General features: G+C 45.8%; 1 protein-coding gene across 1 annotated transcript in view; it reads right to left on the bottom strand.

The window, feature by feature from the left end:
• Nucleotides 1-15,854, bottom strand: part of CCDC61 (coiled-coil domain containing 61) — a 29,249-nt gene extending 13,395 nt beyond the window's left edge. Inside the window, exons 1-4 of the mRNA XM_066373810.1 lie at nucleotides 15,799-15,854; nucleotides 4,249-4,359; nucleotides 3,088-3,246; nucleotides 2,757-2,839 (exon numbers count right to left, since the gene is read on the bottom strand). Coding sequence (XP_066229907.1) covers nucleotides 2,757-2,839; nucleotides 3,088-3,246; nucleotide 4,249 — 243 coding nt within the window. The 5' untranslated portion in view covers nucleotides 4,250-4,359; nucleotides 15,799-15,854. The remainder of the gene's footprint in view (nucleotides 1-2,756; nucleotides 2,840-3,087; nucleotides 3,247-4,248; nucleotides 4,360-15,798) is intronic.
• Between the last annotated feature and the right edge of the window lie 8,833 nt (nucleotides 15,855-24,687).

Here is a 24,687-nt window from a genome sequence, read left to right as displayed (position 1 = left end):
AGTGAGGAGATTAGCAAATGTGACTTCCTGATATTGCATAATGAAATGGGACATTTGGAAGAGCTGCACAACAAAGTGAACCAATGTTTCCAAATGACCAATACATGTTGTGACAAAATGGGTAAAATATCCAGGCAAAGGGCCGGATCCACCAGTAGATGTTAGTGTAACTAGATACAAAAGAGTTCACCGATGTGTTTCAGATTCCACATTGCAACCAACCTTGTGGAAACTACCACTTGTCCAGTTTTAATGTGTTAGCTAAAAAGGATACGCACAATTACCTAAAAAGGTATTAAAGTATTCCTTGTCCAAACATGTATCTATGCAAGGCAGATTTTTCTGCATGTACTACATCAAGCCAAAGGTAGCACAACAGACTCAGTGCAGGAACACAAAGGAGACTCTAGCAGTTTTCTATTAAGCCATTCAAGAGATCTGCAAAAATGTAAAACAATACCACATTTCTTCCTAAATTTTTTCGCCTTAGAAAATATATTTTTCATAAACCCATTATTGAGATTAACATATACTAGGAATTCATAGGTATCTTTAAATTGTTGTTTTTAATTTGTAATAGAGCAACAAATATTGATAGATAAACCCTGCATAATTAAAGCCCATTGGTGTCCTCAATAATTTTTAAAAGTATAAAAGGATCATCAGACCAAAATGTTTCAAAACCACTGGGTTAGAGAAATATGTATATGCTGGGATACTAAGCAACCACTAACAAGGACAACAAACTCAAAAATTGTTAATAAAAACAGACAATAACTATACAGCACTTACTAGAAGCCTGGCGTTGACCTGTGGTGGCACAATGGATAGAGTGTCAACCTGGAATGCTAAGGTTGCCAGTTTGAGACCCCAGGCTTGCCCAGTCAAGACACATATAAATGCATCTTGCTCCTTCTCTCTCTCTCTTCCTCCCACCTCCAGAAAAAATAAAATAAAATAAAATCTTAGTGGCGTAACTGGCTTGAGCATGGCCCCAGGCACTGAGGATACCTCCATTGATCCCAACTGATGGCTTAAGCCTCACGCACTAAAAATAGCTTGGTTGATTCGAGCATTGGCCCCAGATGGGGTCTGCCAGGTAGATCCTGGTGGGGGGTGGCACATGCAGGAGTCTGTCTCACTATTTCCTCTCCTTTCACTTAAAAAAGAAAAAAAAAGAGCCAGGCATTATTCTAAGCTTTTTCATATAACTCATTTAATTTTCACAACACTATGAAATGGGGACTAGTATCATCCCACATTACAGGGGCATTGAGGAGAAATAACTGATACAGATGGGAAACTAAGACATTGAGGGGAAGTAAGTGGCCCAAGCTCCAGGCTAGGAAGTAAGTGGCTATTATGCCATTATGCCTATAGATACTAAAATGTAACAGTCTGGGGTGGGTGACAGAAAGGAGATTTTGAGGGGCTCTCACTTTCTAAGTCACACAGTAGTACTGTCACAATGATATGAGTGCTATTTTATCTGTAATCAGAGAAATAATGTAGTTCACCGTTTTAAAATGACATCTAATTAGCATTCTCTATCACTCTAAGTTTCTACCTGCTTCCCCCCCCCCCCCCATTACTACATTGACTACTTGGCATTATATATTTTTTTCAGTTGTCTGTCTCTAGAATGTCAGCTTCATGCAGACAGGGGTTTCTTTGTTCAGTGCTGCACCCCCACACCACAACAGTACAATGAAGTGAATGATTGGCTATATTCACTGATGTAACTAAATTTTTATGAAATATTGTTGAATCTCTCAAAAGCAGGTTACAGAATACCTTGGTAAACATGTCAACTGTATATGTCTAGGGTGAGCCAAAGTAGACTTACAGTTGTTTATTCTTGTATTATTATTTATTAATTATTGTATTATTTTCCATACAAACAATTATAAACTTACTTTTGCCCCACCCCATGTAATTATAGCTCTGTAAAGGCACATATATATACACACACACACACAGAGGTGGGGGGAGAGGTTCACAAATGAATAGAGAAATGGAGAAATGACCAGAGTCGTTTTCACCAAAATATTACCAGGAATATTAGGAGTAGGGTGATTTTTCCTTTATTCTTTACATTTCTCTATAAACTCAATTTTCTACATGAAAATAACTCTCATTAAAATCAAAATATTCATTACATTTAAGAAAAGATAGGCCCTGGCCGGTTGGCTCAGTGGTAGAGCATCGGCCTGGCGTGCAGGAGTTCTGGGTTCGATTCCCAGCCAGGGCACACAGGACAAGTGCCCATCTGCTTCTCCACCCCTCCCCCTCTCCTTCCTCTCTGTCTCTCTCTTCCCATCCTGCAGCCAAGGCTCCATTGGAGCAAAGTTGGCGCGGGCACTGAGGATGGCTCTATGGCCTCTGCCTCAGGCGCTAGAATGGCTCTGGTTGCGACAGAGCATCGCCCCCTGGTGGGCGTGCCAGGTGGATCCCGGTGGGGCGCATGCAGGAGTCTGTCTGACTGCCTCCCCATTTCCAACTTCAGAAACATACAAAAAAAAAAAAAAAAAAAAAAAGATAGCCTTGTACCTTTAATGAAATAGAAGACAATACTTATTTTCTCTTACATAATTTTTTAAAAACCAAATACTTGAAAATAATCCAAAAATATCTTCACTTTAAAGAAAAAAAAAGGAAAGAGAAGACAGAAGGTCTTACATACACATCAAATGGGCATCTACCCCCCAGGAATCCAGGAGACAGAAACTCCCCCACCCCCCACCTCTGGTCCTTACCTGGGTCAAGGCCGATTCCAGCATGTTACAGAAGATGTTGAACTGTTTGAAGTTCCCTGTCTTGTGAGTCAAATCTTCAATGACTGGGTGGGGAGAAAAGCCCGCCCTGAGGTCTGACCACTTGCCCCAACCAAGGGAAACGTATTCAGGCTTTCCAACATTCCCTGACTCCAGCACCTCTGGCCTGAGGGATGAGCCCCACACCCCCTCCCACCTTAGAGCTCTGGTCAGGTGGAAGAGGCAGGTGGGCAGGATCCCAGCTGGTCTCATCTTCTAGGAGAAGCTGATCCCGAGGAAGGAAAGTGAGCCCACCCCAGGCAGGCACACTCACAACTGGCATCGAACTCGCCCCGCCACTGGTCAGCTGTCATCCGGTCCTCCACCTCCAGCTCTAGCACCTGCCCAGACACCACCACCCGCACGGCGTGCTCCATACCCCGGAAAACATAGTCCACCTGCAGGCCGGCTGGCTGGTCCATGGCCAGTGTCACTAGAGAAGGGGAGAGAAAGAGACCCAGAGGGGTTGAGAGCCCAGGCTCAGGAACTGGAAGGCTCCGCCATAAACCAGCTGTGGCACCTTAGCAAAGAGACTTCACCTCGGTTTCCTCATCTGGAAAACAGGTATAATAATGGCACCAACCTTGTAGAGTTGTCATAAGGATTAAATCGGACAATACACATAAAAGTACTCAGAAATGTGTCTTGCACATTACTATGTATAATACATGATGGCTGATAGAATATATGATTCCCAGCACTGGCCCGTTGGCTCAGTGGTAGAGCATCAGCCCAGCGTGGTGGATATCCTGGGCTCAATTCCCATTAGGGCACAAAGGAGAAGCACCTATCTGCTTCTCTACCCCTCCCTCTCTTAACTTTTCTCTTTTTTTCTCTCTCTCTCTTCCTCTCCTGCAGCCATGGCTTGAATGGAGTGAGTTGGCCCCAGGAGCTGAGGATGGCTCCATGGCCTCAGCCTCAGGTACTAGGAAGAGCTTGGTTGCTGAGCAATAGAGCAATGCCCCAGATAGACAAAGAATCACCCCCTAGTAGACTTGCCAGGTGGATCCCAGCCGGGGTGCATGCGGGAGTCTATCTCTGCCTCTCCTCCTCTCACTGAATGAATAAATATATATATATATGATTCCCAACAAAAGAATCATGATTAATACTACTATTTATTAACCCTTATATTCATTAAATACTTATTATTATTCATTCTGCAAACATTTATAGGGAAAAATACAGCTGGAAAGGGGGACAGAGAGTACTGAGGTCAGTTGGGCAGACCTCTGTGGGAAGCTGACATCTGAACAGAGAACTGAAGGTGGTCAGGGAACAAGCCATGTGACTAGGCAAACTGATCTACACTGAGAGACCAGCTAGTGCTATATATTATCAATGATGCACTTAAATCATTTACACTGAGAAACTGATTTTATTAATTAGTCTTTTGTAAGCATAAGTACCTTTTCTTAGCCAAGAAACTACTCACTGTTAGCTCTACAAGGAGCTGGAAGAGAGTCAGGCCTCCAGGTCAGCCTGGATTCTAGAAGCTGGTTCAGAACAGGAGCCCCAGGTGGTCTGGGTTCATGTCCACGTTCAGCTATGAGCACAAACATGAAAAAGTTACTTAACCTCTCCTGTAGCCAGATTCTTTCTCTCTAAAGCACATGCTTAAAAAAAAAAAAATATGCTGCCCTGGCTGGGTAGCTCAGTTAGTTGGAGCATTGTCCCAATACACCAAGGTTGTGGGTTCAATCCCCAGTTGAGGCACATAAAAGAATCAACCAGTGAATGCATAAATAAGTGGAACAACAAATAAATGTTTATTTCTCCCTTCCTCTCTTTAAAATCCATTTTTGTTTTGTTTTGTTTTGTTTTGTTTTTACAGGGCCAGAGAGAGAGTCAGAGAGGAATAGGCAGACAGAACGGAGAGAGATGAGAAGCATCAATCATTAGTTTTTCATTGTGACACCTTAGTTGTTCATTGATTGCTTTCTCATATGTGCCTTGACCACGGGCCTTCAGCAGACCAAGTAAACCTTCACTCAAGCCAGCGACCATGGGTCCAAGCTGGTGAGCTTTTTTTTTTTTTTTTTTTTGCTCAAGCCAGTTGAGCCTGCGCTCAAACTGGCGGCCTCGGGGTCTCGAACCTGGGTCCTTCCACATAACAGGCCAATGCTCTATCCACCGCACCACCACCTGGTCAGGCTTAAATCAATTTTAATAAAAATGAAAAGCATGTGCCACCCTGGGTGCAAGGGATCTGAGCAGATCAGATTGTCACGCTACCCTCAGGAGGGTGGCAACAAAGGTACAAAAGTGTCCATTAGTGGGGAAAGGAAATCCGGGGAGTGGGGGTTGCTCTTTTGGTTAAGGTGGCCAGAGAAGGCCCCTCTGAGCAGAGGCTGGAGGCAGGAAGACAGGTGATTACCTAAGGAAGAGAGTTCAGGCAGAGGGAACAGCCAGGTAAGGGGCCCAAGTTGAGTAGTCCAAGTTTGTTCTAAGAACAGTATGGAGGGCAGCAAGAGACAGGGAGGGGGTGAGTGATGAGAGCAGAGGTATAGGAGGCCAGATGATGTTCATGCAGGACAACCAGGTGGGCTAACAGTGCCCATCCCCTTAGACTGGTGAACGAATCACATTAAAATCCTTGGAGAACCTGATCAGGCGGTGGAGCAGTGGGTAGAGTGTCAGCTTGGGACATTGAGGACCCAGGTTCAAAACCCTGAGGTCACTGGCTTGAGGGTGGGCTCACCAGCTTGAGCACGGGGTCACCAGCTTGAACATGGGATCATAGATCTGACCCCATGGTCACAGGCTTGAAGCTCAAGGTCACTGGCTTAAGGAAGGGGTCACTCACTCTGCTGTAGCCCCTGGTCAAGGCACATATGAGAAAGCAGTCAATGAACAACTAAGGTGCTGCAACAAAGAATTGATGCTTCTCATCTCACTCCCTTCCTGTCTGTCTGTCCCTGTCTATCTGTCTCTCTCTCACGCTTAAAAAATATCATTGGAGAAACTGAGCCATGCCTGACACATAGCAAACAGTCAAGCACTCGATACACATTGGCATGGTCATCATTATTATTGCTCTGTTGTTTCTGAGCTTGAAAGGGACAGAGACAAGGCAAGCCCATTCCCTTCCCAGCGCGAGTCCCAGAGCTGCTCCAGAGACAGAGCCACCCAGAGCTGCCCTCAACTCAGATCATGGGGACCCCTCCAATGCCTGGTCTCCTCTCCTCATCACCTACTTTAGTCCTCACACTTTCCCCAGGAAGTCCTTCCTAAAGTCTGACTTTGGAAAATATCATAGTGTGAGGGAGAAAAATATGAGCCCTGACTTTTAACCTTTTTAGAGTTCTTGAGCCTTTGAAAATCTAATGAGCTCTCTGAGCTCTCCCCAGATAAATGTATAGACCCATAACTTCTTGCAATTAATTTCAGGGGTTCCCAGAATACCACTCCAGGCTCATCTACAGATCCTCTTTCTCAAAGGCCCAACGACAACTGTCTGAGCCCCACATCTCTTGGCAGGCTCTGCCCGTACATCCAAGCTCCTGATTTTATTTGGCAGAGGGGCTTCTGGTCTGGAAGGGGCGCATATGATCTGGACACCTCTGTTCCTGGAATATTCACATTCTTGCAACTGTGCTTTCATTCTCTGAAAGGTTCAGAGGTCCGTACAGTTACACATTTCAATATATCCCTCCCTCATCCCCTGTTCCCCAAATCCCACACTAGGCAGCTCTGGACCAATCCAACTCGGTGCCCTAGACCTCGCCCATCTACCCACTAGCCAGCTACTCAGTGGTCATGTTGTCTTGGTTACCAAGGCATTGGAGGTAGCTTGTAGCCCAAGGAGCTGGGCAACTTCACTGTCCCATTCACCACCCACTGTGGTACCTAACTCTCAAGAGGAGAAAGAGGAGGAAGAGGGGAGGAGAAAGGGGGGCCTGCCCCACCCCACCCCATCCCTGCTGCCACCCTTCCAGCCCTCCTCCCTCCCCACTCCCCCACATAAGCCATTCTGACTCCAAGGATAGCAGCCCTTCACTAGATAATAAGGGCCTTTCAGCAACCAAGTGCCCCAAAAACATTAGCCTCCACCTCAGTCACCAGATATTATTTTTTGATTGATTTTAGAGAGACAGAATAAGAAAGAGAGAAATCTATTTCTGTATGTGCCCTGACTGGGAATCAAACCCACACCTTTGCATATCAAACAATGCTCTAACCAACTCCACCAGGGCAGTCACCAGAAAGTAAGCCCCTGAATATTATCCCCAAATTCAACCCAACCCTTAACACACCTGTCTCTCTCACCTCCTCAAACTTCACTACTCCCTTCCTCCCCATCCCTCTTCTAGGCAGGTCAGAAGCGCTCAACAATGGCTGATGGAATAAATCCCACACCCCTGCCACCTGACTCCTGCCCCCCCCACCCCAGCTCCCCCCCCCATCACTCCCTCCCCAGATGGCCTTGAGGCTCTGGGCTCCACTCTGCAGAACCTCCTTCCTTCCGTATTCCAGCCCACTCCCCTTGGGTTCCTGCTGACTAAACTCCAGAAACCGGCCCTCTCCTCTCCTCCCTGCCCCAAGTCTCTGATTTTCATCCTGCTCTACCAAATTGGGTGAGCCTGGGGGGGGGGGCACACTCTTCTCCCCACAGCAGCCCCCACATTCTCCTGGGGCTTCCTCCACATACCACCTGAATTTTGACACACACACCCCCATTATTCTGCCGGGATTCTGCTGCATATTTGCCAAGGTACTACTCCACACACACCTCATTTTCAGTCTGTATCCATCCAGACTTCCCCTGGATTCTGCTCCCTCCCAAATTCTATGTAAACCCTCTCCTACACACATTTTTCTACCTCTCTCTCCTTTGGGGAGCCCCCTGAACACCACCCGTTCTGGGGTTCCCCCGCCCAGAGCCCCTCCCTCTTTTCCCTTCATCCTCAACCCCCTCCCACTCTGACCCTGTCCTTCAACCTGCATCCTCCCTCCATGCTCTGTGGCCAGTGGCCCATCCTGGTGGCTGGGCTCCGTCCAGTCCCAAGTCTCTCCCAGCTCCTCTTCCCCTCAGCTTCTAGATCGGCATCCCAGCGGAGCCCTGAGGCACCGCTCTCACTGACCCACAAGCTCCACACTTCAACCTTGCGTGTCCCATGTGGACACCTGAGTCCCACTCTGGCCCACACACCTGACTTCATTTCTCGGGCATCATGACATCAGGACTTCTGCACACACACACTGCCCCAGCCCCAGCCTTCTCCCTCTCATCTTTCTCTAAGGTGACCCCTCAGTTTCTAGCGTTAGCTCACCACACCTGGCTCCTCCTCCCAAATGACACTCCCCTGACTGTTTCATATTTCACAGCCCCCACCCCAGGGCTGGAGCTGAAAATCCTCCTCGCTGGGCTCCCCAAAGAGAAATCAACTTCACCGTCTCCCACACCAGCCCTGGGTAACCCCCGCCCCTGGCAGCCCCCACCCTGATGGTATACCCCCCTCCCTGCAGTCCCACCCCACCACATATTCCAGCCTGGCCACGACTTAGCAGGAGCCACGCAATTTCACACCCTATCGTTCAGCTCACTCGCACACACACGGCCTGGCCTGAGTGACCCCTCCTCACCATTCTAAGATCACATCCCACCTGTGGGTAAATCTGAGCTGGATAGAATTCCCCCCCTCTCACCTGCTACTCCCTCAGAATACAGACCAAAGCCTTCCACAATGTTCCCCTGGAATGTGCAGACCCAAAAGCCCTTTAGGACACCCCACAACCCAGACCGCCAGACTGCACACTGAAGCCCACCACCATCTCCTGGGTACCCAGATGCCAGCCCCCACTGTCCCACAGACGCTTTTACCTTAGATAGGGGCCATGCATATTTATCAACCAGGGACTTACCCTGAATTCTGCGCTCTGGTAGGTGTTGTAACAACCCCCCGTTTCATAGAGGATGAAACTGAGGCTTGCCCAGGACCTCACAGTGAGGGTCTAGAGTGTTCATCCACCAACTCATTACCCAGCTGCCTTTCCCTGCCTAGCTCTGCTCCTCTCCCGGCTAGCACTAATCTACAGGTGGCTTCACACCTTAAGCATGGCACATGCTGCAGGCTAAGGACTCCTGGGTAGAGAATCTGCTCTACCACTTACCCACATGTGGCCCTGGGCAAGGCACTTCCCTCTCATCAGTAAAGTGGGGATAATAAGAGATCCCACCTTAAAGGATTGTTGTAGAGATTCATTAAACACATATAAGGTGCTTCAAACAGTGTCAGTCAGCTGCTACCATCTGTGCAACTAGTTGATGATTAGTTGTCATACCAGAAGCCCATAAGGGTAGAGCCATTTTGATCATTCTCGTATCTTCGGCACCCTGAGCCTACCACAGATCAGGGGCTGCTTATGAGTTAAAGGATGATGCCAGGTAATGGGGTCCGGGAAATGGGGTCCTAGACACTGAAGATTCAGCCAAAATTTTCTCCCTCAGCTTATTCATTGTTATCCTTCAGGTCTCAGTTCCAATGTCCCCTCCTGCAGGAAGCCCTCCCTGACTCCCACTGTCTCCAACAGAGGGCCAGCCAAAGAGGAAGAATGTAATGAGAGCTCCAGCCAAGCTCTGGATCAGCCTATTTGACACAATGAGGGCCGCAGACCTTCAGCATCACCTCAAATGTTTAATGAAAATGCTGGATCCTGCGCATGATCCCAAACCTACAGAAGCAAAATCTCTGGGGGTGGAATCTGCATTTCCTACAAGCTCCCCCAGCACAAACTAGAGTTGAGATCTTCTGCCTTTGGCCACCACAATCTGCCCAGTTCATTACCCCCATCTAGACTCACCCAAACCCTCTCAGCTCAACAACTCTGCCCAATACAACAGGGAGACACACCCCTGCCCCAGAAATGGTGATAATGGTCATATAGTACAAGTAACACCTTTTAAGTACCTATGTGCACTTCTCAGTGCTGATACCTATATTTATTCATATGGAACCAGCACTCTAAGGGGGGGTCTAAGACTCCCAGTAGACTGAATGGCAAGAAAACAAGAGCCACATATATGCTGTCTACAAATACCCACCTCAGAACAAAAGACACACACAGTCTAAAAGTAAAGGGATGGCAGATGCTATTTCATATAAATGAAAAGAAAAGAAAAAAGCTGGGGTAGCAATACTTACATCTGACAAAATAGAATTTAAAACAAAAAAGAGAGACAAAGAAGGATATAATGTGACCCTGGCAGGTTAGCTCAATGAAGAGTGCATCATCCCAGCATGCAGGCGTCCTGGGTTCAATCCCCAGTCGGGCTGGGCTACATGTGAGAAGCGACCATCTGCTTCTCTTCCCCTCCCTCTCTTCTCCTCACTCTCCTCTCTCGCAGCCAGTGGCTGGATTGGTTCAAATGTCGGCCCCAGGCACTGAGGATAGCTTGGTTGATTTGAGCATTGACCCAGACAAGGGTTGCCAGGTGGATCCCAGTCAGGATGCATGCGGAAATCTATCTATCTCCCTTCTTCTCACTTAAAAAAAAATTAGCAAACCAGATCCAGAAATATATTAAAAAGATCATACATCATGATCAAGTGGGATTCATTCCAGGCATGCAATGTTGGTACAATATCCAAATCAATAAATGTGCACCAAGTAAACAAAATGAAGAATAAAAAACCACATAATCATATCAGTAGATGCAAAAAAGCACTTGATAAAATCCAGCACCCATTTATGATAAAACTCTGAGCTAAGTGGAAATAGAGGAAACATACTTCAATGTAATAAAGGCCATATATGATACTCAAAGCCAACATCATACTCAGTGGGCAAAAGCTACACGCGTTTCCCCTAAGATTGAAAACAAAACAAGGATGTCTGCTTTCAGCACTCTTATTCAACAAAGTACTGGAAGTCCTAGACCTAGCCACAGCAATCAGACAAGAAGAAAAATAAGCCTAACCAGGCAGTGGCACAGTGGATAGAGTGTCGGACTGGGACACAGAGGACCCAGATTTGAAACCCCAAGGTCACTGTCTTGAGCGTGGGGTCACTGGCTTAAGTGTGGGATCATAGACATGACCCCATGGTCACTGGCTTGAGCCCAAGGTTGCTGGCTTGAGCCCAAAGTCACTCTGCTGTAGCCCCCCCCCCCCCATCAAGGCACATATGAGAAAGCAATCAATGAACAACTAAGGAGCCACAACAAAGAATTGATGCTTCTTATCTCTCTCCCTTCCTGTCTGTCTGTCCCTATCTGTCCCTCTCTCTGACTTTCTGTCACTGTCAAATATAAAAATAAAAAAGACGAAATAAAAGACATCCAAATTGGAAAGAAATAAATAAAAGAAGTAAAACTGTCACTATTTATAGATGGCATGATACTGCATAGAGAACACTACAGATTTGACCAAAATACTACTAGAACTGATACATGAATTTAGTCAAGTAGCAGGATACAAAATAAATATCCAAAAACTAGCTGCATTTTTTTAATGTATTCATTTTAGAGAGAGAGGAAGAGACAGAGAAACCAAAACATCTATCTGTTCCTGTATGTTCCCTGACTGGGGATCAAACTCACAACATTTGCATATCGGGACAACACTCTACCCCAGTGGTCAGCAAGCTCACTAGTCAACAGAGCCAAATATCAACAGTACAACGATTGAAATTTCTTTTGAGAGCCAAATTTTTTAAACTTAAACTATATAGGTAGGCATATTCCTTATCGAGGTAGCGCCCGCACGTGGTATTTTGTGGAAAAGCTACACTCAAGGGGCCAAAGAGCCGCATGTGGCTTGCGAACCGTGGTTTGCGACCAGGGCTCTAACCAACCAAGCTATCTGACCAGGCATCAGTTGCATTTTTATACACCAATAATAAAATATCAGAAAGGGACACTAAGAAAACAATTCCATTTACAATTGCATCCAAAAAAAATAGCTAGGAAAAAATGTAATTAAGGATGTTAAAGATTTGTACTTGGAAAATTATAAGACACCGAAGAAAGAAATTAAAGAAGATAGAAATAAGTGGAAGCAGATACCATGTTCATGAACAGGAAGAATTAACATCATTAAAATTACCATACTACCCAAAGCAATCTATAGATTCAACACAATTCCTATCAAGAAACTAATGGTGCCTGACTGGTGATGGTGCAGTGGATAAAGGGTCAACCTGGGACGCTGAGGTCCCAGGTTCAAGTCTCGAGGTTGCCACTTGAACATAGGCTCATCCAGCTTGAATGCAGGCTCACTAGCTTCAGTGCACGGTCTCTGACTTGAGAATGGGATCAAAGACATGACCCATGGACACTGGCTTGAGCCCAAAGGTCACTTGCGTAAAGCTCAAGGTCCTGGTTTGAGCAAAGGCGTCAATGGCTCAGCTGGAGCCCCCCCAGTCAAGGCACATATGAGAAAGCAATGAACTACTAAGATACCACAACAAAGAATTGATGTTTCTCATCTTTCTTCCTTCCTGTCTGTCTGTCTCTGTCTGTCTGTCTCTCTCTCTCTTGCTAAAAAAATAAAAGTAAGAATTTAAAAATTTTAAAATTTTTTAGCCTGACCAGGCGGTGGTACAGTGGATAGTTAGACTGGGACGCAGAGGATCCAGATTCGAAACCCCAAGGTCACCGGCTTGAATGCAGGCTCATCTGGTTTAAGCAAGGGGTCACCAGACCTGCTATAGTCTCCTCCCTCGGTCAAGGCTCATATGAGAAAGCTATCAATGAGAAACTAAGGTGCCGCAACGAAGAAAAGAATTGATGTTTCTCATCTCTCTCCCTTCCTGTCTGCCTATCCCTATCTGTCCCTCTCTCTGTCTCTCTGTTTCTGTCAAAAAAAAAATTTTTTAATGGGCAAAAACTCTGAAGACACTTCTGCAAAGAGGACATACAGATGGCTAATAGACATTAAAAGAGGCTCAATGTCACTAATCATCAGAGAAATGCAAATTCCAACCACAATGAGCTATCACATCACACCATCAGAATGGCTATCATCAATAAATCAACACACAAGTGTTGGCAAAGGTGTGGAGAAAAGGGAACAGTTGTGCACTATTGGTGGGAATGCAGACTGGTGCAACTACTGTGGAAAGCAGTATGGAGTTACCTCAAGAATTAAAAATGAAACTGCCTCATGACCCAGCGATTCCACTTCTGGGAATATATCAGAAGAAACCTGAAACACTAATTCAAAAGAATATTTGCATCCCTATGTTCATTGCAGCAATATTTCCAATAGCCAAGATTTGAAAGCAGCCCAACTGCCTACCAGTGGATGAGTGAATAAAAAAGCTATGGTACATTTACACAATGGAATACTACTCAGCTATAAAAAATAAAAAGGAAATCTTACCCTTTGTGACTGCATGGAGGGTCCTGGAGATTACTATGCTAAGTGAAATAAGCCAGGCAAAGAAAGATAAGTACCATATGATTCACTTATAGGTGGAATCTAATGAACAAAATAAACTAACAAAATTGAAACAGACTCATGGACACAGAGAAGAGACCAACAGTTCTCAGAGGGGAGAAGGGTTGGGGGCTGGGTGAAAAAGATGAAGGGATTAAGAAAAAAAATCCTCATAGAAACAGACAACAGTATGGTGATTACCAGAGGGAAGGGGGCTGAGGGGAGGTAGAAGGTAAAGGGGGAATATACATGGTGATGGAAGGAGACTTGACTTGGGGTGGCGAACACACAATACAATGTATAGATGATGGATTATAGAATTGTACACCTGAAACCTATAATTTTATTAACTAATGTCAGCCAATAAATTCAATTTTTTAAAAAGGGAAATCATACATACATAAATAAATAACTTAATTCCCTGGCTACGTGGCTCATTGCATAGCACATCGTCCCCATGTGCCAAGATCACCGGTTTGATCCCCAGTCAAGGCACATATGAGTAGCAAGCAATGAGTGTACAAATAATGGAACAACTAAGTGGAACAATAAGTTGATGCTTCCTCTCTCTCTCTCTCTCTCTCTCTCTGAAATCAATGGAAAATTTATATAACAACTAAAAAAGAAACAAAAAGGAATCCCAGTGGATATACACAAACACTAATACATATCCTGGTGGTGGGGTTATGGAGAAAACTAAAACCAAGTGGTGAGGAGCCAGGGAGTGACAGAAGCTATTTTAGCTTGGGTGGTCTGCCAGGACCTGTCTGCGGAGTTGACATTTGAAAAGAGGCCTGAAGGAGCTAAGGGAGAAGTCATCTAGCTAGACATCTAGGGGAACACGATCCAGAGGGGTTGGCAAGTACATTCTCCAGGTGGGAATATAGTTGCCAAGTCTGGGGGACGATGCAGCCACAGCTGGAGCAGGGTGAACAAGGGGGAGTGGCAAGAGTGGAGAGTGGGGAGGAGAGAAAGCTGAATCAAGAGGGGCTGTGGCCTGACCAGGTGGTGGCGCAGTGGATAGAGCGTCGGACTGGGATGCGGAAGGACCCAGGTTCGAGACCCCGAGGTTGCCAGCTTGAGCGCAGGCTCATCTGGCTTGAGCAAAAAGCTCACCAGCTTGGACCCAAGGTCGCTGGCTCCAGCAAGGGGTTACTAGGTCTGCTGAAGGCCTGTGGTCAAGGTACATATGGGAAAGCAATCAATGAACAACTAAGAAGTCGCAACGTGCAACAAAAAACTAATGATTGATGCTTCTCATCTCTCTCTCCATTCCTGTCTGTCTGTCTGTCTCTGCCTATGTAAAAAAAAAAAAAAAAAAAAAAAAAAGAGGGGCTGTGGGCTTGGCAAGGACTTCTGCATGAGGTGGGAGTCGAGGATCTGAACGGGGGAGGAACATGGTTTGACTTTTGTTTTAACAAGATTCCCCTGTACGTGGGTCAAGGGCAGAGGCAGGGATCCCAGTGAGGAGTAAAACCAAATAAGAACGCTGAGGGCTTAGACGACAAGGGGCAGCCAGAGAGAGTGTAAGACAGGCTGGATTCTGGGTATGTTTGGATGGTAGCGCAGATGACAACTGTGGAATGACCAAGTGTATGCGGGTCAGAGAAAAAGGGAGAGTGAAGAACAAGTCTGTCCATGGGTTTTGATCCGAGTGCCTGGAAGAATGGAAATGTCATCAACTGGATTTGGAGGTGGAAGGGGGGAAACGACAAGTTTGGTTTGGGACAAGTCTTTAAGGCTGGATGTCAGCAGGACTTCCAAGTAGCAAGCAGGCGCCGACTGGAAATTTGACTCTGGCGTTCACCAGGGAGATCCAGACTGGAAACAGCACTATGTAAAGATTATCTGAAGCCCAAAACCTGCGTGAGGCCACTAGGTGAGTGGTATGGTCCGAGAAGAAGTCATTCTACCTGATGAAGCTGAGACGCAAAGAGTTAAGTAAACAACTTGCCTAAGCCGCCTTGATGTTCTTCCCTTGATGTTCTTCGGCAGGACCAGTGACAAAGCCAGGATTCAAACTCAAGCCAACCAAGGCCAAAGCCCCTGCTCTTAACCGCAACGGGGTTGTTAGGCAGTTAAAGAGTTAATTCACATAATACACTTGATAGGAGCCTTGTACATAGTGAGCCCTCAGTCAAGGCTATGCCTTCCACCTCATTAAAGCATCTCTAGAGGCCTCGTCCTCTCGCTCCCCAGTATTGCTTCTTCACGTGCCCACACCGCCACCGCCACCACAAATCAAAGCTTACAACTCACTGCAGGGCCCTCCGCCCCTCCATGCGCTTTATTAACCCTCTGCCCTAAAACCTCCCATTAGCTCGCAAGGCTGTATTACAAGGGCATTTTTCTATTTTACCATCTGTTGTCTCTCCTGCTTTACACACTTTCCCCAGTAAAGACCCTCCTGAGAAATACAAGACACCTTCCGTCTCACAATCTGCCCTCTGCCTCAAAAACCCTAATGAAAGCGCTTTAGGGCACCCCCTCCCGACTCCCACACTGCCGGATCAGCAGCTCGCCGCAGCCCACTCTCCCCAAGAGCACCCCCTCCCCCCACGATCGCCCACCGGTCCCGCGCACCCTCCGCTCTTCCCTCTCACCTTTCCCACCACCACCCCTCCTCGCGAACGGTTCAACTGCCGAAGCTTCAGCCCCGCCCCAGGATCCGGTCTTCTTACTTCTGAATGGCTCTGGCTTACTTACAGCCAAGTTCCCATTAGTCAAACAGACGCCCATCACTCTGTCCCGCCCCAGAGAAGAACCAGCCCTTCACAGATCGCAGTCGGCCAATTCAGAAAAGAGGTTCCGAAGTGGGTCGGGTCATCGGTCTCCTTTCCAATCACTACTGGTTAATTATTACTGTCAGTCATATAAAGAGGGTTGCTCCTTCGAGAGGGGAGGGAATCCCGGAAGTAGACCCTTAGCTCCGCCCATCACACCCTGCGACAGAGTAAGCCGCGCCCTCGGGAAGAAAAGGCCGGGGACAGCCGGGGGAATAGTCGGACGCTCGAGAGCAAGTGAATATCTTGGGTGTAGTTTGAAAACTGCGGAAGTGTTCTTAGCATAAAAAATCCTGCACTAAGTACTTGAAAGCCTTGGTTTATTTAAAGTTAACAACCCTGCAATATAGGCGCTATTGTGATCCCCATTTTGCCACTAAAGAAACAGGCTCAAAGAAGTAGAGCCAGTGGCCAGGGACCACACAGCTTGAGGACACCTATTTTGAGCCAATCAGGCAGCAACTGGGATACTGCACAGAGAATGAGGTGAGAGTAGGGGAGGAGGAGGGAGCATTCTTTAAGAGAAGGAATACAAAAACACAAAATTGGGTATGAACGTGAAAATTTACTTCGAACATGAAATAATAGCAAATTACATATTTCAAAGAACTGACAAATACCGCAATCATTGCAAATCCCCAAAGGTGATAACGTAATGTTTTTATTCATTTACTGCCTGACACACCTCTGTGATATGTTTCCTACTTTTCTGGCTTCGTATACTTATTTCACAATTTCCTTATCTCCAGAGAGAAAAGTAAATTATCCTTCCTCTGGCGTGCTTGATGGAACTTTATTTAGTCATTAGAATTTTTTTAAAGTTTCAGCATCACAAGTCAGTATTGGTAATGTCATGTAGATTTGAGGGAAATTTGTGAAAACTTTCATAAAGTGGAATTCATGTTAGCTGTAAGTCATGTGAAAATGTTTCCACAGACCCAGCTTCTGGCTCAGTCCTTTTTACTCTTGACTCAACTCCCTTGTGCAGGTGCTTCTGGAGTGATCTTCAATTGCAGTGTTTTTCAACCTCCAGTCAGAGTACAGGTGTGGGTCCACCAGAAATTTCTTACTGTCGTAAAAGAGTTAACAATCCTGATGTTGGGATGGTCAGTTGAGAAACACTGCCTTAGAGGACAGTTCACGCCACAATGACTGTGGCCTGGCACCTAGTGAGTTAGCACCTTGGACAGTAGGAGCATTCCGGGAAGCCATTGCTACTCCAGGGCAACTAGGTAGGTAGGCAATTTAAGTATACCTGGAAGTATCTATGAATCCCATAAAAATATCCCACAATATCCAACCTGAAATTGTCCTTAACTCCTATTCCTGTCATCTAGGTCCCATAAATGCCTAAGCACCACCATGGTGAAGAGAAGTACAACAGGGTGAAGGGAACTGGAAAAAGACAGTGACAGAAACCAATTGCATTTTAAATATCCTCCTTTAAACATCAGACCATAAGAATGCTTTGGTAGGGCCTTGGAAGGTCCTATGCAAATCATGAGCATAAAACTTATATGAGCTTTACTATAAACCCACCCTCAACACCAGTCATTAAGCATTTATTGAATGACCATTGTGGCCAAAAGCTAGTACCAGAAATCCTGCCCTGAGGCCAAGTAGCCAGTCCTGACATTGCCACCAACTGGTTGTGGGGTCCCCTTTCCTCTGTGGGTATGAGTTTTCCTGCGTGTGATTTGTGTATCACCAAAAGACTAACATTTAGGGTTGTGATGAGGCCTAGATATAAAATTCACAAAATTATCCAGTTGAGAACTTGCGCTTGGCAGTCAGAGAAACTGGGATTAGAACCCAAGGCTTCTTCTAACCAGCTGGGGGAACTCCCACCAATCATGCTTCTTCTGTGAGCTTCACTTTCTCAGTTTATAAATAGAGTTCAATTCATTCATTCACCAAATGTTATTGAGCACCAGAAGCTTTTCAGGGTATAGAAGTAAGTATGTCAGTGAACAAACAGCAGAAGCTCATGACCTGGTGAAAGGGAAACAAACCATAAAATACAAATAAATAGCCTGACCAGGCAATGGCACAGTGGATAGAGCATTGGACTGGGACATGGAGGACCCAGGTTCGAAACCCCGAGGTCACCGGCTTGAGCGCGGGCTCATCTGGTTTGAGCAAGGCTCACCAGCTTGAGCCTAGGGTCGCTGGCTTGAGCAAGAGGTCACTTGGTCTGCTATAGCTCCCCCACCCCGGTCAAGGCACATATGAGAAAGCAATCAATGAACAACTAAGGTGCTGCAATGAAGAATTGATGCTTCTCATTCATCTTTCTCCCTATCTGTCCCTCTCTCTGTCTCTTTCTGTCTGTCACAAATAAATAGAAATAAAAATATACAAATAAATAAATGTCAGGTAGGGGTAAGTGTCATGGAGACAATAAAGCAGAATAAAGGAGACAATATGGCCAGAGAAGCTGTCTCAGAGAAGCTGACTTAGAGCAGAGACTTGAAGTAAGTGAACAAGCCAGTCCTGTAGGTCTAGAGGAAGAGCATTCCAGGAAAAGGAAACAGTCAATGCAAAGGCCCTGAGGTGGAAACATACTGATGCATTTAAAGAACAGTGAGGAGGTCAATAGGAGTGTGTGGAAGTGTGGTAGAAGATGTCTGGGAGGGAGCCAGAAGCCAAATCATGTAGGGTCTTGTAGGCCATTCTGAGTGAAGTCTTAGGTTTTGCTCTGAATGGGTTGGAACCCAGTAAAGGTGGAGGGCAGCAGAAACATAACTCGACTCATGTCTAAGTGGTCCTGCTGATGGCTGAGTTAAAAATAGACTGTTAAAATAATTCAAATGAGATAACATTTTGGCAATTCCTTGGAAACTTAAACATAGATTTACCATATGACCCAGCAATTTCACTCCTATGCATATACCCAAGAGACTTGAAAACTGATATTTAAACAGATACTCGTACATGAGTAGTCATAGCAGCACCATTCAGAATAGCCAAAAGCTGGCAACAACCTAAATGTTTATTAATAGATGAATGGATAAACAGAATGTGGTATAGCCATGCAATGGAATATTATTCAGCCATAAAAAAGCATAAAGTTTTGATCTATGCTACAATATAGATAAGTTGAAAACATGCTAAGCAGAAGAAGCCAGGCACAAAAGTTCCCATATTATATGATTCCACTCATATGAAATGTCCAAAGTAGGCAAATCCACAGAGGCAGAAAGCATATTAGTGGTTCCAGGGACTGAGGAGTGGAAGTAAGAGTGGGGAGTCACTACTTAATGGGTGTGGGGTTTCCTCTGGGGATGATGAAAACGTTTTGGAACTAAACAGAGATGATTCTTTCACAACATTGCAGATGTACTAAATGTCTCTGGCTTGTGCCTTTTAAAAATGGTTAATTTTATATGTAGCTTTCACCTCAATAAGAAAAATTTAAGCAAAAGATTTTAAAAATAATTTGAATGAGAGATGATGGTGGCTTTTACGAGGGTGGTAGCAGTGGGGGTGGCAGGACGTGGTTAGAATCTGCATATAGTCTGAAGGTAGCGTTGACAGAATCTGCTGATGGATTGGGTGTTGGGAAGGAAAAGTCAAAAATGATTGCAAGGCTTTTTCATCTGAGAAGCTGCCAAGATGAAGTTTTCCTTTATTGAGACTAGAAGGGGGAAGGGGAAGAGTGAGGATCAGGAGTTTGCTTTTGGACCTGTTGAGGTACCTAATAGACTTCCAAGTAGATAGGTGAATATGTGAATCTGAACTCAGGGGTGAGGTCCAACCTAGAAAGATGTGTACATTTGGGAGACTATCACCAAAGGAGTGATGAAGAGAGGAGAAGAGGACCAAAGACTGAGCCCCAAGACCCTCCAATGTTTAAAAACCCCAAAAATGAAAAAATAAATAAATAATAAAAAGTCCCAAATGAGAAAGAAACAGCAGAGAAGTCTGAGAGAGAATAGCCACTAAGAAAGGAGGAAAACCATGAAAGTGAGTGTCTTGGAAGCCAAGAAAAATAAACTTAGGAAGAGGGTGTGACTATCAGTTAGAAGACTTTAGTCACATGAGGGCGGGTCAGTAGACTATTGGATTGAGCCACATGAAGGTCACTGGTGTCCTCACGAGTTGACTTGGCCAAGTGGTGGAGCCAAACCCTGACTAGAGTGATTCAAGGATGATTGGAGGCCAGGAATTGTAGACCTTAGTATGGATCACTGTTGTTGAGGGTTTTGTTATAAAAGCAGAATATTGAAGCTGTAGCTAGACAAGGACATAAAGCATGGTTGTATCAGAGCATGTTTTTATGCAAATGAAATGATCAAGAAGGGAGGGGAGAATTGATGATGCAGGAGAGAAGAAAAGAACTACTTGACTTATGTCCCTGGGTAGGGGAGAAAGGATGGGATGTAGTGTACACAGGAAGATGTGGCCTTTGGCTAGGAGTGTTTCTGTCATTGACAGGAAGAAATGCAGAAAACAGTGTCTCGGGTGCAGGTAGCCAGGTAAATGTCCTGGGAACCTGTGGAAGTTCTCTTCTGAGGGCCTCTCCTCTCTCTTTGAAATCGGAGCAGGGTCAAGGGCCAGAGTGAGGACTAGGAGGAGGCGATAAAGGTCAAAGGAGGGGTGAGAGTGTGAAATAGTCTGCCGGGAGCACGGGAGAGTGAATGGACATGAGTGATCTTGAACCTACAGTGAGACCAGTCCTGTTGTCGTGTGTGTTTCTGTCCAACCATGTTCAGTGGGTGCAGGCACAGAGTAGCTGGAGAGCTGGGTGACAGCCGCCCCCCAATCTCATTCATGTAAAAGCTGGGAACAGGACTGGTACCCGGTGGGTGCTGGAAAGGAGGCCAACTGTGATAGTAACAAGTGCTTTGATTCAGGAACCAGAAAGGCTGTAAACAGGACAGGGACTACAGATGGGGACCCAGAGGCCCAGGTGAGTCCCTGCCAAGTTTCACACACTCTAATATGATTTTTTATGAGATGCTATTATTATTATGCCTATAAAGTGACCCAAAAGCTAAATCCATTATCAAATTTGCTGAAGCAATCAACAAACATTGCCCAAGCCTCTCTAGAATGTCCTGTCTGGATGGGTATTAAAGCTGTGGTAACACAAAGGATTCATTCAGCCCTGGGTGTTCTTCCTGCGTCATCTCAGTGAGAGGTAGTGAGGTGGTGAATGAGCCTGTCTGCCCTGGTTTGAATCCCAGCTCTGCTTTGTATGACCAACTTCTCCATGTATCAGTTTTCTCACCTGCAAAATAGGGATAATAACAGCACGATGTGCCTCATAGTATTTTTGTGAGGAATAAATTAATACATGTAAAGTGCTTGGCACAGTGCCTGCCATGCAGTAAATGTTCAATAAACAGGTCCCACTGTCATCTCATTAAATCGTCTTAACAATATGGGAAAGCTTGACCAGGTGGTGGTGCAATGGATAGAGCAGCACCCTGGGAGACTGAGGATGCAGGTTCAAAACCCCGAGATCTGAGTGTGGGCTCACCAACTTGAGTGCAGGGTCACTGGCTTGGGCATGGGATCATAGACATGACCCATGGTTGCTGTCTTGAAGCCCAAGGTTGCTGGCTTGAGCCCAAGGTTGCTGACTTAAGCAAGGGGTCACTGATTCAGCTGGAGCCCCTGGGTCAAGGCACATATAAGAAAGCAATCAATGAACAACTAAAGAGCTGCAGCAAAGAACTGATGCTTCTCATCTCTCTTCCTTCCTGTCTGTCCATATCTGTCCCTCTCTCTGTCTCTCTCTCGCTAAAAAAAAATAAAAAGGAAAAATAGAAAACAATATGGGAGAAAGGTACTATTCTGGTTCCCTATTTACTGTGACAGGGTCTAAAATATTAAAGTGGTAGCATTCAAAACCTTAAACACACACACACACACACACACACACACACACACACACACATGGAGGCATGTGTTCGTTTTTAGTAATTCTGAGTGGAGATGAAGACTAAAGCCCAGAAATGCTAAACTCATCTACATAAGCGAATGCATAAAGCAACACTTTCACATCCATTAGACTGGCCAAAATTAGACAGTCTAAGAACACCGAGTTCCAGAGAAGTATATGGAAGAACGGGTCATTCGGCACTGACGGAAGGAGTACAACTGAGTGCATCCTTTCTGGAGAGCAATCTGGCAATACTTTGAGAAATTAATGTGAGAACGGCTGAGAACCCCACTTTCCCCCTCTCCATCAGGCTCACAAATGAGGTACATATAAGAATGAGCAATGAGGGAAGATTAGGTGGCAAAGAGTTGGAAGGAATTTGATGTCCATTATTAGGGCTCAAGAAGTAGAATGTGGAATATATGATGAAATACCACACAGCAATAAAAAAAAAAGCCAAAGCAATGCTTAATAAATGCCTCGTGCTAAATGCTTTAAGATACCAGCTTGCAATGACCTTTTGAGAAAGGGACCATGATTTAATACCCCCTGTTTCACAAGTGGAGAAACTGAAGCCCAGAGAGGTTAAGTAACTTGCCCCAGATCGTCCAGCTAGTGAGCAGCCAGGCTGCGACTTAAACCCAGGCCACCTCTCCAGAGTCCTCTTCAGATTCACTCATCATGAACTAGAAATAAGCAAAGGCCCATAGTGAGCTCCCAGAAAGTACAATGAAAGAAAGATAGATTTGTAGCTCAAAGGCATTTTTGCAAGTTTAAAAACCACATACAACAAAACTAATTTTAAGGCTAATTATGGATTTTAATGTAAGAATAAGGAGGGATTGAGGGCCAAAATTCAGTACCCTAAAGTGATTGCATATGAGAGGGGAGCAGATGAAGGAGGGAAATTACTAAAATTAAATTCAACCAAAGACTATTACATAGAATCAGCTTAACCCTATACACTGATATTCTACGTTTCTAGATGGCCCGGGGGAGGGGGTAATGGGGGAAGGGGGGGTTAGTGCATACCTTGGAGAAAGTTGTCTGAGAAGAGAGAGATGTGTGAGAAAGGCCTGTAGCATGGTAGAGTGGTTAAGGGGGTAGCTTCTGCAGCCAGGCTACCAGGGTTCAAGTCCCAGTTCTGCTGCAAGTGACTTCACCTGCTGTGCCTCGGTTTCCCCTTCCATAATATATGTAAAGTTCAACCTGTGAAGAGACGCACAGAAATTTCTCCCTCCACAAACTTTTTATTTTATTTTATTTTTTTATAGAGAAAGAGAGAGAGAGTCAGAGTGAGGGATAGACAGGGATGGAGAGATGAGAAGAATCAATCATTAGTTTTTCGTTGCGCATTGCAACATCTTAGTTGTTCATTGATTGCTTTCTCATATGTGCCTTGACCATGGGCCTTCAGCAGACCGAGTCACCCCTTGCTTGAGCCAGCGACCTTGGGTCCAAGCTGGTGAGCTTTTTGCTCAAACCAGATGAGCCCGAGCTCAAGCTGGCGACCTTGAGGTCTCGAACCTGGGTCCTCAGCATCCCAGTCCGACGCTCTATCCACTGCGCCACCGCCTGGTCAGGCTCCCTCCACAAACTTAAGGCAAGAAATCTACAGTTCTTCAAAGTTCTTACTAAAATCACTTTTCTTAAAAAAAATGTAGCTTGCATACAACACAGTGTATGATCTGACTTGCTTTTGAAAAGGATTCTGGCTGTTGCAAGGGTGGACGCAGAGAGCCCAGGAAAGAGGTTCCTGTGAGAGTGGGAGGTGGAGGGCTGGTGGGACCTGGGACCTGGACCTTGTAGTACAGTATTGACAGAGGCTGCGACACGGGGTCAGATTTAGAATCTAGAGGTGCAGCAGAAAGGGTTTGCTGATGGATTGGATATGGGTGTGAGGCAAAGGGGGGTGTCAAGGGCGAATGCAAAGTTTTTGGCCTGAGCAACTGGGAGCATTTGGAATGTATCCCAGAGGCAGTAGGAAGTCATAGGAAGATATTAAGGCTGAGGGGGAGGGGTTGCGGTCAGATGCCATAATCACCAAAGAGGCAGCCAGGACTGGGAACACAGGCCCGAGGGACAGTGGACAGGATGGACTGTAGCCCTGGCTCAGCCCTCAACTCACTGTGGGCTCCTGAGAGTGATAAAGCCATTCTGGACCTCTGTCTCCCCATATACAAAGAAGCCGTTAGGAACAAACGACCCCTAACGGCCCTCTCAGCACAAAGATTTTTGCTCCAAGATTCTCTGACTCAAATATCCCCAGATCAGACATGCACACATGGTTACGCCAAGTCAGACCCCTCTCTTCCTCATCCTGACAAAGCCCATCCTTGCCCCAGCGGACAGTAATCAGAATTTCCCTGGTCTGGGAACCTGGGGAAAATGGCAGGTAATATTTGTTGAGTGCCAAAGGCTCTCTCTTAGCTCTGTCACACTGAGACCAGACAGGAGCTCTGGGAGGTAGGTGTTTTATTATCACCCCACATGTAAATGAAGAAACTGAGACTCAGGAAAGGTGAAATGATTGTCCAAAGTCACATGGGAGGAGCAGGACTCCAGTGATGTGTCCCCACCTACACTGCTATCTACCACCCTGGTCCAACTACCAGCACCTCGCACCTGGATGGTCAAGATCACCTCCTCATTGGGCCCCTTACTTCTACCCTGCCCCTGACATGGTATTGTTCACATGCAGCCAGGAGGATCTTGTGATAAGACCTAACTCTCCCAGGGTCCCAGTTCACTCAGAGTCAAAGTTAGGTCTTTACTGTGGCCCTCAAGGCGGACAAGGTTGGCTCCCTGCCTAACTCTCC

Source organism: Saccopteryx leptura, chromosome 3 (genome assembly GCF_036850995.1).
Source record: "Saccopteryx leptura isolate mSacLep1 chromosome 3, mSacLep1_pri_phased_curated, whole genome shotgun sequence".
NCBI classification, from domain to species: domain Eukaryota; kingdom Metazoa; phylum Chordata; class Mammalia; order Chiroptera; family Emballonuridae; genus Saccopteryx; species Saccopteryx leptura.
The sequence above is the reverse complement of the archived record's forward strand: the minus strand, read 5'-3'. Positions and strand labels throughout refer to the sequence as shown.